This window comes from Amphiura filiformis, chromosome 2, assembly GCF_039555335.1.
Source record: "Amphiura filiformis chromosome 2, Afil_fr2py, whole genome shotgun sequence".
Lineage (NCBI taxonomy): Eukaryota > Metazoa > Echinodermata > Ophiuroidea > Amphilepidida > Amphiuridae > Amphiura > Amphiura filiformis.
The window spans coordinates 42,714,557-42,730,824 of NC_092629.1; the positions used below are offsets into that span (position 1 = coordinate 42,714,557).

The 16,268-nt window shown below is 35.7% G+C and overlaps 1 protein-coding gene across 1 annotated transcript in view; it reads left to right on the plus strand.

Moving 5' to 3' along the window:
* LOC140146242 (puratrophin-1-like) overlaps positions 1–16,268 on the plus strand; it is a 194,688-nt gene that overhangs the window by 165,558 nt on the left and 12,862 nt on the right. Inside the window, 3 exon segments of the mRNA XM_072168025.1 lie at positions 2,320–2,445; positions 6,178–6,369; positions 13,445–14,230. Coding sequence (XP_072024126.1) covers positions 2,320–2,445; positions 6,178–6,369; positions 13,445–14,230 — 1,104 coding nt within the window.

A 16,268-nucleotide genomic window follows, 5' to 3' on the forward strand; every position in this document is an offset into this window, starting at 1 on the left:
TATCTACTATTTCCATGATCAAACTGATGTCTACTGATTTATAAAATAATGACTGAAGATGTGTGCGCTTGGATTCAATAAGGTGCTGTGGTGAATACTTATCTTAGCTTCTGAGCCTATGAGTCCTCATTGAAGTTGCCACTGATGTCTTCTGTTCTGCAATAGCTTAAAATGGGTGCACTTGGATTCAGTAAGGTGATGTGGTGAATACTTAGGTGGGCTTCTGAGTCCATACAAGTACTGTCACTGATATCTATACTGTTCTGCAATAGCTTAAAATGGATGCACATGGATTCAATGAGGTGACGTGGTGAATACTTAGCTTGGCTTCTAATACAAGTACTCAGTAAAGTTGTCACTGATATCTACTAGTATACTGTTCTGCAATAGCTTAAAATTGGTGCACATGGATTCAGAAAGGTGATGTGGTGAATTAGCTGGGCTTCTGAGCCTACGAGTCTCAACGAAGTTGTTACCAATATCTTCTGTTCTGCAATAGCTTGAAATAATGTGTGCACTTGGATTCAGTGACGTGATGTGGTGAATGCTTAGCTGGGCTTCTGAGCCATTATGAGTACTCAGAAATGTTGTCACTGATATACTGTTCTGCAATGAGTGCATTTGGAGACCAATGAGATGCTGTGGTGAATAATTAGCTGGGCTTCTGAGCCATATGAATCCTCAATAAAGTTGTTGTCTGAAAATGATGACTTACCCTCCCTGAGGTGTACCAAACACTACACAGACCATTGGACAGCAGCCCCTAAGCTTTTGTTATTAGAGGACTGACACCTTACATGTATTCTTATAGGAAGGGGCAGTCACTGGACTTCAGCGATCAAAGTGTTTGAGCCCTTGTCACTTGACAAAAATAGCAAATCACTGGACACTATCAATGATTAAGAGCTAGTGAATGCCTTTGGTGACTATTGGAGCCTAACTTGATGCAGCTGAAGTGTGTTTTATTTTTCAAGCCAGTCATGTTTGAGTGCAATTCAAATGTTGCATTTTGAAACCATGCACAATATGGATATAAAAATGGATCATCTATACAAAGGCAGCATGTTGGTATGCACACATACCAATAATATCATCTTGGATGTCATCTGCTCTAAATAGCCATATGATTTGATGGATTATGATTATGGCTGAGGAATTATTATAGGTGCATACAAAGGCAGCATGTTGGTATGCACACATCTTGGATGTGATGCTCTAAGTAGAGTTGATACGATACATGGATTATAATTATGGATGAGGAACTATTATTTGGCAAAGATCATGGAGAATTAATGAAATTTGTGTTAATGCCATTGAGGATTCACTATGTAAGTATAGGAATTATGTGAGGATTAGGCTATTCCATTTAAAATCCTCACTACCCCTATGTAACATCTTCCACAGAGGGAGTATGAGTTTCGAATAGAATAGAAAATTGGGTAACTTCCATTTGAAATACTCACTCCAGTTGTGAAAGATATAGGTAAAGCTATAATACAGAGGGAGTATAGGTTTCAAAATGATTAACCCTGACCAATTACATTTGAAAAACTTACTCCCCCTGTGGAAGGTATTTCCAAAATCTTCCCCAGGGGTAATGTTTACTTCAACCATAATAGCCCATTGCCATCCTTAAAGATGGCAGATAATTAAAGTCAGAATTACATGGAAGATTCTTACTGATGACTTTTGAGCATGCTTAACATACTCAGGAAAATAATTGCTCTCAAATTGTAGCTTTTGTCACTTTGTTTGTAAAATCACATCTGCTCGACAACAATCATACAAGTGCATCTCCTCACATATGATTCTTGAGATTAGGGATGTAGCATTGATTAGGGTTAGTGGGGTATCCCCTTTAAGGGGGTATTTTGTGATTTTGACATCCTCTTTTCAGGATATGGTGCAATAGATATCCATGAAAAAAGCTTATTTCCAACATTTCAGTTCATTTGGACATTGTGTGTGTGAGTTACGCACAAGTACACATAATTCATTATTGCACATTACAGTGCCCCATAGACCACTGTGTTGTAATTTCCGGCTATCAACAGCTGCAATATACCGGTACTAATTGGATGATGTCTATGTCAAACTACCGAATCTGCAAGAAAGTTTATACACACAAACAATATGTAGTCCTAGGTTTCCATTGGTATAAAAATCTCAACATTTTTGGAGTAAGTTCGGGGATGTGGCTTTGGATCATGAAGTGCCCCTTTAAGCCTTTTGTGATCAGTTACTATGATAATCCATCAGTACAGTAAGAATTCATCTTGTAGCTATTATTAACAGTTCTCTTTATCTGTGTCTTTTTAGGTTACCAAATGGCTGAGTTGTGAAGGAGAGCCTCATATCTATGACATCAAGGAAAGGACGGCGGATTCATTGAGTAGCATTATTGCTATTCAAAAGGACTTTGAGAAGTTCTATTTCAAGGCTATGGTAAGTGTACTAATTAATGTAAAGACCGATGCAGACTTCACATTGCAACATTGCACAATGCTGAGATGCTTATTTTACACCACAGCATTGCGTGATGAGATTTAAATGCAGTGCAATGATATATCGCGATATCGTGGCCGCAATGTGGAGTGTGCATCAGGCTTTAAGGTTGAGAGTTAGGAGATACTCAGCATCAAGCATCAAGTAAAAGCAAAAAGCTATTTCAAGGCTATGGTAAGTTTACCAATGTAAGACCGATGCAGACTCCACATTCCAACATTGCGCTATATGCTGAGATGCTTTTTTACACCACAGCATTGTGTGATGAGATTTAAATGCACTGCACGATATATCGCGATATCATGGCAGCAATGTGGAGTGTGCATCAGGCTTTAAGGTTGAGAGTTAGGACATACTCAACAAAATGTGAGCATCAAGTAAAGCAAAAAAGCTTGAAATTTTGTGAAAAATATAAGGACATGCTGCAATGGCCTCCCAGTCAAATACAACTATATTATTTTCAAAATCATTCAACAAAGTACTTTATATCCAGGCCCGTACGCAGGATTTCATTTGGGGGGTGCTGATTTTGAAAAAGTGGACCTTTTTTCCAAATTTTGTGAAAAGTGGACTTTCTTCCTAAAATTTGGACCTTTTTGTCCAAAAAAGCGTAAAAACCCTGATTTTTTGGCTAGCTACGCTCGCAAATTCTGAAATTTTTGGACTTTTTGTAAACTGTTTGTAAACTTTTTGTAAAATTTGGAATACCCCGGCCTGCGACGGGCCTGTTTATATCATTTCGTATAATGAATTATAATGAATTATACGTGTTCATTAGATAATACTTCAGATAAGGGGGCTGGCATTTGCCAGCCCCCTAAGAGCATAAGTTTTAAGTTGATCATTTCCTTTTTATTAGCCATGGATTGGATCATTGGAATAATTGTGATGTCTCCAGTACCAGAATACAGCCCAGATTTTGACCCAAATTTGAGGCACCTCCATGGGAAGTTTTGCGTTGTTCTGTAGTGGCATATTTTCGCTGAGTTATTTTTTTTGTGATTTATTTCAACTCTGGGCAGTTACGTGGGTATTTATTCGTGTTTCCAAATATATTCACATTAGGTATTATCTGTAATAAATATTTTCGCAGGGTTAAAAATTTGTGGCTGCCTGTTTGGTCAGACTATTCAAACATTATTAATTAGAGTTTAAAGGGAGTGGGGACACCCAGGATTCAAAATTTGCAAGTGTCCCTTTAAAATAAATCAACTAGCACGAAAAAAAAAAAAAAAAAAAAAAGATGTTTGCTTGCCCTCAACCGCCCGACCCTAATTTTGGAAATCAGAAAAAAGTTTTTTTTTTCTATTTACTGTACAAAAGAATACTGACCCTATTTTTGGAAATTCCTGAAATTTTTTTCTTTTCAAATTTTTGCATTCTGAAGATGTAAATAAAATGTATTTCAAAGCTTGTGTTCAACATTTTACTTGTTTTGTAATGTTAGTTGATTCATTTTGACACCAAAATTGTCGGATTTTTCATATTTTGAGCATTAATTAATACAAACAGTAGAGTTTGCTAGTAATTAAAAAAAAAAAGAAATCCCGACCGACCGACCCAATTGTTAAAATTCATTTGAGGGCAAGCAAACAATTTTTTTTCTTGGCCTAACTTCCCAAAAACTAATACTAATAGCTTAAACTACCAGAAGTTAAGTTTGAAATTATACAAAAGATCAGAGTTTCTATTTCAACACATCGCATTGCTAAATTCTTTTTTTGCTCAGTATTACAAAGGTTATTATTTTAGATGTCAACATTGATGACATTCAATGTCGCATATAAGTATTACTGCAAACATCATGGAATGGATTAAGGCTAATTAATGTGTCGTTCCCTGATATGACTACGTAAAATATCAACTTTATACAGACTGTTTTACGGATGTGTTACTATAGCGTCTACCCACATACGTAGTCCTTGTTGCAAGAGCAGCACCTGATGCCAGTCTTACAATCCAAACATGAACTTCTCAAATTTCAAAATCATCTCTATTTTTTTTCTTCTAGTCATATTTTCATATTTTTTTAAGGCGATTTTTAGCCATTCACTAAAAATGCAGTGTACTTCTTGATATTAATACATTGATCTTTAGGAATTCAATTCAATTCAGTTCAGTCAAAGAAGCCTATAGTTCCATTACAGGTCTTGCGGTTCTTGAGTTAACCCCATGAGAACTACCTGCCGATTGGCCAAAAAGAAGTTTTCATTATCAATTGGACCAATCAGCAACATTGTTAGAATAATTTGGGTGAATTAATTGGGGTGAATTATTTGCAAATCTCCATTCTGATTGGTGATTAAAATGAAGATATCATGTAATGGACCAATCAGAGGCAATGTTAGATCTGCAGGTAGTGCTCAGGGGGTTAAAGCCAATAAGGCTTTAAAAAAAAGGTTTGTCTCAAAGCTTGCGCGCGGATTGGTAAAATCGCACGATTTGAAAAAAAAGTAATACAGAAATTTTTTTTTTTTAATTTGTATTTTTTCCGGGAAAAATTGGCGAAAATCAGACTTTTTTTTTCTCAAAATACCATAAAAAAAAAAAGTCGGTAAAAAAAAAAAAAAAATCACATTTCGCATTTGTTTTCAAACCACTTGTGAGCTTTGAGACAAACCTTTTTTTTTTTTGGCCTAAGCCAGGCCAATAATATATCAAATTAAACTATTAGAAAATCATGCATTTTCCAGAAATTTCTTCAAAATTATTGTTATTGTGAGTTAAAAATAGGTTCCTGTTTGCATTGCATAAGGTATAGGTCTAATACAGGAAGGGGGAAGTGTATTGTTGGCATTTTTATTGATTTTTTGAGTAGTTGAAGTTTGGGTTCAAGGGTTAGATGGATAAGTCTAATTGCAAATATTGTGTCAATTTAGTAGGATATCGGATACACCGAATAAAAGGATATGGCCCTTTCAAAGATTGGGCCGTTCCGTTTGAAATTGGCCATACCCCTGTGTAAGATTTAAGAAAAGTTTTCAAGAGAGGGAGTAAGTTCAAATAGAATTGGCTAGGGTTCATTATTTTGAATCCCATACTCCCCTTGAACAGGCCTTTAGCTATATCTTCCACAACCTTTGTGGAAGACTATCTAAATCTTCCACTGGGGAGTGTGAATTTCAAACGGAATACCTCATTGCTTATTCACTGTATGCACATCACACACGTCCCCCTGTTATGGTTACATACCTTTTATATTAACATTACATAAACAGTGTTAAATTTCCCACATCAATCCGACAAACCAAGTTCAATACATAGTGTGCACATCTGTACAATAACAACAGCAGAAAAGTAAATGGGTATGAGTTTCAATCTCCTTACAAAGAAGCAACTTTCCATAGTATTAAATATACATACAAAGTATTTGAATTGTGCAGTGTGATGTGAGACTGTTTGGAAGTGATAGCTTGATTTCAGTCCAATCGTGTGATGCTATAGATGGTTTACAAAAACTGTTATGGTCAAGCAACAGGTAATGGTATGGTCATCCATGTTAATACTCATTTTAATGTGGTTATGATGCAAAACTTAAAGATGAGTGACTAAAGCTGATTAGATATTGATCTACTTGCAACATGGTTCAAATAAGGCCATAACTATGTTCACTGGTTAAACATATACCACAGTTTCTTCTCATTAATAGCCTTCTTGTTATTTTTGTTGCAGAAATATGTGGGTAGAGGAGAAGATCTCCTGGAGGATGCCCACATCTTATCAGAGGCAGACAATGATGAAGGTACTGCCATCAGAGAGCTGGCTACAGATCTCAGACATCAGCTGAGTAACTTCACGGAAGGACTGGAAGAGAAGAGGCTGTATATTGAAGATGCTGTCAGGTTATATACTATGCTTGATAAGGTGAGTCAGATATGAATGCGATTGATTATGCTTGATAAGGTGAGTGAGGTATGAAATTGATTGAATGATCAATTGGTTGACTGTTTAATCAATTGATTGATTGATATATACTATGCTTGATGAGATGAGTGAGGTATGAAATTGATTGGTAGACTAATCAATTGATTGATTTATTTATTCCCAAATTTATATACTATGCTTGATAAGGTTAGTGAGGTATAAAATAGATTGATAGACTAATTGATTGATTGATTGATTGATTGATTGATTGAATATAATACTATCATTGATAAGGTGGATGAGATATGAAGTAGATTGATTAAATTAATCAATTGATTGAATGATTGATTATATGCTTGATAAAGTGAGTAAATCAATTAATCCATTGATCCATCAATCCACTGATCAATTGATCCATTATTGATTGATTAATCGATAATATTAGTCTAACACAATCTTCTCTTTTTTCCCATTTGAATATTTCATTTATTTGTGGTTTCTTGTTCCTGCTAGCTGTGTCCATCAGAGCCCTTCTACCTCAAACACAATCAAAGTAAACTTTACGGTGATATAACTTTGAAAAGAGCAAATATTTTTCTTCTCAAATTTTTTTAACATCACAATATCCAGAGTAAATATCTTTATTTTCTTATGAAATGTAAGTACAGTTACAATCATATTTGCATTCAACTTTATCAATGGTTGCACAATGACATCAAATAGCCCATAAACTTCACCTCTCAAAGAGGGACCGCCTAATTTTAGTTTGATGATCTGAATCGCTGTCAAATACAATTACTAGGGTGTTTAAACAAAACACTTGTGTTTCTAGTTTATTAGTCATGTGTAGATGTTATGGCAACTGGTAATGCCAGCTCATTTTATTCAATTCCAACAAGTGATTATTGTTGGTGCTTGGTTACTGTTAAGAATGTAAACTTGATTTTGCTAATATATTAGCTTTAATTGAGTTTCTAACTGAAAGAGAATGTTTGCAATCAGTGCAATGTGCTGGGGGTACTCAGTACAAATGACAGAATGGGGACGTGCCACAAACATTTTTGGCCCTTTTGGGATATCAATTACCCCTTTTTCTAGGCCAATTTTGGTATATGGAAGAGCCCTTTTTTCAAAATTGTCTCAATTTTTTCAGATAATAGCCTAATTTTGCTTCAAAATTTTGGGGAAAATTTGTAAAAACTAAGACAATTTGGGTACAATTCTGCCAAAATTTTTGACTTTTGGGATATCGATGGGTCCAAATTTTGCCAAAATTTGAGGGCAAATTTGTAAAAACTTAAGACAATATGGTTAAAATTCCACCGCAATTTTTGACTTTATGAATCTTCAACACAGGGAGTGTGAATTTCAAATGTGATTACCTGAATGAGTGACTCCATTTGAATTCTACACCCCCTGTGAATGTGTTGGAGGATTAAAGTCATATCTTCAATAGGAGGTGTATGGATTTCATCTGGGATACCCCAATGATGGTGTATTTCATCAGTATTGAATAAATATATCAATTAAAAACACAGCAACACTGGAATCAGATGGATATATTTTGTGGTTTTGATCTAATGTTATATCGGAAGTGAGCGGTCTTTATGTGTATTGACCACAGCACTGTGTGCATACTGTGAGTGCCAAAGTTCAGTTCCGATTCTAAATATAAACTTTGAACAAAGTCGCTGGCTGGCGGGAGATGTAAGGTATTGGCGGTCAATAAAGTGGGCAAAACTGAGAATATCAAAGTTATGAATCAATCAGATTGAATTCTTTAAGACTTGATTTTTGCCTTTCTAGGCTTCCGCAAATATCCTAAAGCACAAAATAATCTGGGTTTCAAGGAGGAGGGGATTTTGAAAATAAACAGAGAAAGGAAAAATTCTAGGACAATACCTGTGACCCTTTTTAATCCTGATTAAAGGGCTCTTTGAATGAATTTATTATTTGTTTTGCTACAGTTTGCCTTTTTTTCAAGTCCAAGTTTGAGGTGACTCAAGTTTAATGGAGTATATCCAACGTTATGGTTTAAATTCACCAGATAGACCTGTATTTAGGTAGAATTGGTTACTATTTTGACTTTAAGCTTACATAGCACTGGTTACGTGCTCAAAGTATTGTACCATGATGACAATCCAACTCCTAAACCACCGCTCATCGTGGACCTCGCGCTCGACACCGCTTCGCTTCGCAATTGGGGCATCACGGTCAGAGGAGCAAGCCAGTTCTAAGCTTACATATATATAGTATACTCCTAGTCGTACTTGTGTCCTACTGTTTTAAGAAAAGTTTTCAGAATATCAATAATTTTTAAATTGATGTTACGTGTAGACTCTATCAAATGTTGGTTTACACTTAACTCATTTAATTTTTAATTAAAAACAAAACAAAAACATGTATATTTTGTAAATAAACTAATAATTTTACATCAAGTTGTATATACTGTCTTTGAAAACCTGTACTACAAATTGAAAATTCAACCTTCAAATATAGAACAAGAAATCATTCTCTGTTTTACACAATACTAAAAATCAAGTAATGATTAACTCATACACTGTTAAAAATGTTGTTGACAAGTTTAAACAACCTCGTTTAATGGGTGCACTGAACAATTTAACCGGTTGCTACAAATATTTAAACAGGTTATTTAAGAATTTTAAACAACCTGGTTTTTTTTTTTTTTTTTTTTTTATTTGCAAACAATTGTTGTTCAGTTCACATTTGTTAAACTCAGCAACTACAAGTTGTTTTCATTTCTATGCACTCTGCAACCAAAGTGACTTGGCAATCAAAACTTAATGTTGATATGCTAAAATCTATTTTTATCATTGTAACATGAATAGGCATAAAAACATGAAAAGTCGCTATGAAGTACTTAACCAATTGCTTATGGATTTCAACCATAATAAAAAAGAGAAAAAATATTTTCAAAATTGGATAAATATGACCCTAATCTTTTTTATGCAGACCATTATTTGGCTCGAAAAGTGCATCCAAATGTAAGGGTCTGTTGATTAGTACAAACATGCCTAGTACCTATATCAGTGATGTGTGGGATAATACTTCATGCGAAATATATTAAAGTGAAGGTAACCCGGCCTGTAAAGCTTAAATTCTTTTTTGATAGACATGTATATCCCCACATAGATTTTTGTTAATAAACAATAAATCCGCAATTCAAACACTCGGACAGGAGTTTGACCTATAGGTATGATTGCATATTGGTACTGTGCAAAGTATAGGCAAACAATACAGGTCTTTTTTTTTAATCACGGATTATACAGTGTGACTATTGCAAACTAAAAGAGGAGTTATTTGTTTGGTGACGTCAGTTACCTTGGAAGAACAAGAGGCAATCCTTAAAGTGAAAGAGAGAGAGAGGCTCGCTGTTTTCCTCTTAGGTTTGTAATTCCACTTCAATGCAAGCAAGAAGGATCGTTGCCCAGAGGATTTGCTACAAGTTGTACAGGGTGTGCATAACAGCATAACAAAATGGATGGTATGAGCAAGAATGGATCTCCAATGTGAAAATACAATTTTCTCCTACTGCTAGTACTCTGGGATTATATATAACTTGTTAATCTCCATCAGTTGATATTAATTATGCTAATACATCAGCAACTTGGGAAACTGCATCTCATCAGGATGAGGAAATTGGTGGATTTGCAATGTGAACTTCTGTAGAGTTTCTTCGATATTCAGAGAACAGTATATTGGTCATTGCAAAGCAGATATTAAACCACTAGACTAAGAGTTATTCGTATGCTCATCTGCGCAAGAGGAACTGTTTTAAATTGGAGGAAAGGGAAAAATCTTCTTTACTATGATCTGATGTTGTATTCCGGATTGATACCTCATTGCTGTTTTATTAAACAACTTTTTTGAGAAGTTGTTTTGCTACCTCAAAGTTTACTTTGAAACTGGTCAAAAATGGAGTTTTGAATTTTGTTGAGAGTTACTGGTCATGGAATTTACGATGAAAGGATATGATAGTTTGGATAATATGCCCATCTTGAATGCCTTGTTTCATGTAATATGGCATGCACCAGGTAGGTATGGCTATTGATGCATTAAGCGTGTTCAGTTTTTCTATTGAATATTTTGGGGTTTTTTTTTCATGATTTTGTTTCTTCCTTCAAAGAAATGGCCTAGGGCCTATTCCAGTTGAAATTTGTCCCCCCTAACCAATGGCTGCATCCATTTGAAATTCACACTCCCTTTGAAGATTTCCATAATCCATAGTGATATGGATTTCAACCGATATAGCCCAATGGATAGACCCTAAATCCGAAAGTATGGCATGCAGGTATTGGCAAGTTTAGCTAGTTAAAACTTTCGGGATTTTTAGTTCAGAATATGTTTGTCTCAAAAATTTACCATTTTAGTAAAAATGGGTGATTTTGCATGGGCAGTTTGTGATGGGCTAAGTGCCAGTGGAAGTGTAAATCCTGTGATTTGGGAAGGAATGCAGTCTATCCCATTTGCATACTTCCAAATTTTCTTTAAATTGTACAACATTGTGCATTTTCATGACCATAATTTGGAATCAGCATAAAAAATGCATGAAAATAAGTACAAGCCCAGAATGGGTTCAGCTGTTCTTGAGATACTATAAGCTCTTGATATTTTGAGAAAATATCTCAAAACTTGTTCAGCACATCACATCAAAACTCCCATTGGGTGCCTATTGTGTATGCAAAGCATTAATTAATAAAGTCAATGAGTCTATATAAGTTATCCTTTAATTAACCTAATTATCAGATGTGTCCTACGTGCTCGTTAGCACATTTATCAAAACATTTGGCAATATGATCTTATCTGTGTGAGATAGTGCTTAATTAAAATCTGTTTGACAATGTCAGTTGTGAATGTTGCAGTTCTCATCTAAAAATTAACAATTAGACAATTAATTTTAATCATTGGACAATTTTGCATTGGACAGATGGAGATAGGTAAGTGGTAGTTCAAAGAAATAGGCATGTAAGACAAAAATATGGTAATTTTAGTTTTAAATATTTGGTAGTCATGGTTTTATCCAGGGGTTTTAGTCAAAACCAGTAATTTTAGTTGAAAAAAGGTCAATTTCAGTCAAAATTGTTTTTGTCTAGTAATTGACAATTTTAGTCAAAATGGTTGTATTTCACAAGGGGGTGGGAGCAGTTAGCGATGAGACAATTGGTAGTTTCAAAGAAGATTTTTAACTCTTAATTTTAGACTTAAAATATAATTTTAGACTTAAAAGTCTAAAATTATGGTAATTTTAGTCTAAGCTTTTGTTTTGTCAAAATGTTCGGTAATCTTAGTTTAATATAATGGCGATATCAGTTGGAAAATATTGCAGTTGTAGTCTAAACATGGACAATTTTGCATGTTGGAGATGGGCCAAGTGCCAGTGATAATGTAAAACTTGTAATTTGGAAGGGAATGCTGTCTGTCACATATACATGGCACCACCAAATATTTAACTCTCTCCACACCAGTGTCGACTGCAGACGAAAAGTTCCAAATTTTCTTTAAAAATTCCGAAAATTTCAGAATTATACATTTTCATGACCATATTTGGAATCAGCATGAAAGATGCATTATAATATTTTTATAATGAGTACAAACAAGCCCAGTATTGGTTCAGTGGTTCTTGAGATAACCCTTGATATTTTGCGAAAATATCTTGGAATTTGGAATTTTAATGTTGAAGTCTATAGCCAGCATGCGAAATAATTAAAGTCAATGAGTCTATACAAGATTCATTTAATTCACTTAATTATCAGTGTCCTACGTGCTCATTAGCACCATCGTTTGGCAATAAATCGTATGTGTAAGATGGCGCTGCGTCAGACGTAGATTTCTTTGATTTCTTTGTTTCTTTCAGTAATCTAAATCTGTAAAAAGATATGAAAATTGTGCAGAGAAATGTAATAGTGGATAATTAATTGTCATATTTCTTTCTTATACCAAGAGTGTGGCGCCAATTGTGTATACAAAATTAACCTTGTTTTCAGGGCCATCATTAAAATGAACAATTATGACATTTTTTTATTTTTCAAAAAAATCAGGAATTTGTCGTCTGCAGTCAAGTTCAAGTTGGTAAAGTGAAAGGCCAGTGTAAAAACTTTGGCACACACATCAACAACAACAAATGTGCAATTCTTAAATTTTGAATTTTTGAAGAAAACTTGGAACATGTCGTCAGCATTTTAAAAGTATGGTTTATTCATGAGTCCCAACTTAGAGGAAGTTTGAAAACCATTTTCAAAACATCAAAAAAATAATAATAAGAGACCATATACTACAGTACCAGTGGTAGAGAATCAAATTCACAATTTGCTTACAGAATGAATAACACTTTTATATTATAGTATGTGTGAAAACCTGTGTTGGGAATTATATCACCTTGAAAAGTTTCAAAAATTTGGAGATAATTTGGAGATTTGAAGATAATTGGTATAATTACCCATGGTCATCTTTTGATAAGTATATATAGCTTATTGCACAAGGCCTGTGTGCGATTTACGAAATCACAGTATTTTTAATGACTTGTTACACTTTTTTGGATTCTCTGACATATGCCTGCTTTTTCAAAAACTACTAAGAACAAAACCAGGCAGGGCTGAGAATAAACCCTCGCTCTTTTAGCCTATAGTACCGGGACACAGTGGAGTCTACAGAATTAGAAGCATAATAACCAGTGGCAGTGCCAGGAATTTTTTTTGATGGGGCAGGCAAAGTGAATTTCAGTGGAGGTACATTTTGCACAAATTGCAGCAACAATATTGTGCGATTTTGGGTTTTTACTGGGGAAGAGTTCTCACTGGGGGGCATGAGGTCTGACTGGTGGGGGGGATTTTCCCCCTGCCTTTGATTTTAATCAATTGAAACTATTAATTAGTTATAAAACGATTGTTTAATTGCATTTGCACAGGTAGCTTATTGTCTCATTTTATGCCACAAAAGTTGCAAACATGTTAAAATGACAATAATGACGGCTGCATTAGCCTTATAATTCAAACTTTGTTGCATTACTTATTATTTAATAACATGTTCTTAATAATATTTGTTCTTCTCATTTCAGGCATATGAGTGGGCGTTGGCTGGCATGAAGTTTGTAGCCGTCCTCGGACCAGAAGAAAATACATCAAGGGAACGTTGTCGTTTACAACTCTGTACTCTGGAAAAATACATGCGTGAAAATCCCGCTGTTACAGATGAACATTTCACCAAAATGCAAAATCTTGCGACAAAATTAAATCAAGACAAATGCAGACAACAATCAGACTTTGCACAAAAGCGTTGTCAGGAAACATAAAGCCTTCTCCAAAAGAAAATGGACCAATTAAGAGCCATGTTGGTTAGTCGGCGACCAGATACGCAGAGTCGGTCCGAAGAGAGGAGGAGACCGACTCGGACTAGTGTACATGAAATGGAACAAACTGCCGCAAAATCAGAACTCTTTAGAAGAGTGCATACTGGTAATGACCCTAAACAACATAGGGACTCGTTGTATAGTAACGGATCTGTAGATTCCGGTATCTCGGTTGGCGACAAAACGCCGACGTCTCCAGACGGTACAAATGAAACTGTGAAACGTAAACCGGTTGCGACAATCCGACCAATCAGTGAACTTATTAATACGGAGAGAAGGACAATGAGTTTGGAACGTCTCGATGAAGGTTACGAAGAAAACGAACAAAGTACGGTAGAAAAGGACCTTAAGAAAACTTATTCTGCGGTTCGAAGGAGAGAGAATGTGTCGAGGAAATCCAGACCTAATACAACGCATCTTGCTTCAAGGCAAGACGTTCCTCCTACACCTGGTGACGATGAGTTCAGAGTGTCGGATGAGGAAGGAGATGGACAGGTGGGTACAAATGGCTATTCCATTTAAAATCCACACTACCCCTGTGGAAGATTTAGCTAAAGTCTTCCGCAGAGGGAGTATGAGTTTCAAATAGAATAGACAGTTGGGTAACTTCCATTTGAGATACTCACTCCATTTGTAGAAGATATAGGTAAAGTCATAATACAGGGGGAATATGGGGTTCAAAATGATTAACCCTGACCAATTACATTTGAAAAACATACTCCCCCAGTGGAAGATAGTTCCAAAATCTTCCACAGGAGTAGTGTGGATTTCAACTGGAATAGCCCTGTTAGGGGGTCCCGGTCCCCGCACTCCGTGCATCCGCGGGTATTCATGCTTGTCGGTGAACTTTAAAAACACCCCTTTTGCACCTCATTTCGCGAAGTTTTTAGGGAAAAAGACCCTTTTTAGCGATTTCGCGAATTATTTGCCCTTCGACAATCCCCCTATTTGCGCTAAAACGCGAACGATATTTCTAATATACCCTTTTCTTGCAGAAACGCGTAGGCTGCTCGATGAATATCTCCCCTTTTTTTTATTTCGCGAACACGTTGTTTGAAAAACACCCCTTTTTTGTATGTTTCATGAATCGCGTTTCTTCATCTACAAACACCCCTTATTTCGCAAAATTTTCGACAAGCATGAATACCCGCGGATGCACGGAGTGCGAGGACCGGGTAGGGGGGTATCATTAGTGTAAGATATTCATGAGTTAGTGTGAAGTCTCCATTGAGGAATTAAGCAACATAATGGAATAAAGCTGTTTAATTCTTCAATGGAAGATCTCTGTGCTAGGCTAATTTGTGCAGATTTACGCATAGGATAAACGCAAATCAAGGAATCTTGCATACCCTTACTTGTTTAAAGCTTGCAAAAAGAAAGCCCCTAATCAAATTGTACCTCTATGGTTCAGATGGAAACTTGACTTCCAGGAGAGGTTGGGGCAATTTGTTTTTCTTTGCCGTCTTTGGCAATATTCTTTTACACTAGTATGTATCGGTGGTTTAGCCAAGAGGAGCTGCCTCCCGGATGCTGACCGCCCTGATATTTAAGGTTTTTGCTGCCTCATTGTACTTTTTAGCTTATTTTTCCATTTTTTATCTGATCCCCCCCAACCACCTCCATATTGGCCCTCACTGAAAAAGTCCTGACTACGCCTCTAATAATTTATACACAGTTAGGTGAAGCAAGTTTTGTTAGCGATAGTGGACAAAGCTGTTTGTTTTTGCTCATGCAGTTGGCAAAGTTTTTTTTGTCATTTTCAACAAACTTTCAGCCTAAATCTAATGGTGTGTCCCTAAGCAGGTGTTTAAAAAATTAACAGGAGTTGACACTTTACTGGTCACTCAACTGACTATTTAAAATCTAAGGGCCAAAAGTACAACTACTCTGGGCCTTATCGGTCACTTTATCTTGACCATCATTATCTTGTCCTCTTGTGGACAATCAGATAGCATGCCAAAAAGTATCCACATTGTTTGGAAATGTAATTGTTATAAATTGATACAGAATCCCAGGGAAATAACTCCTGGTGTAATACTTAGCTATTGTTTTTGATTCATTTAACAGATTTTAATCCCACAATCTGGGCACATTTTGAGGTCATTTAGAGTTTATGTTTGCAGGACATGTTACAATTTTGGAAGAGGTGCCAAAAAATGGAGAAATTTCAATTTGTTTTTCTAATCAAAATGGCAAGATAATAACTTCATATTTAATTAAGGGCAAATTTATAATAATAAAGAACTGTCAATTAAAATGTGGACATGTATCAAAATAATGGCTTATATCACATAAGGCTGTTCCAGTTGAAATCATCCACACACCCCCTATGGAAGACATGACATTAATCTCCCACACAGGGGGTGTGAAATTCAAATGGAGTCACACATTCAGGTAACCCAAATCTGAAATTCACACTCCCTGTGGGTCCCTGTGTACCACAGATCCTGGAAAGGGTACTGTGTGGAAGATTAAGGTCATGTCTTCCATGGGGGTGTGTGGATTTCAGCTGGAACAGCCCGATTTTGCCCAA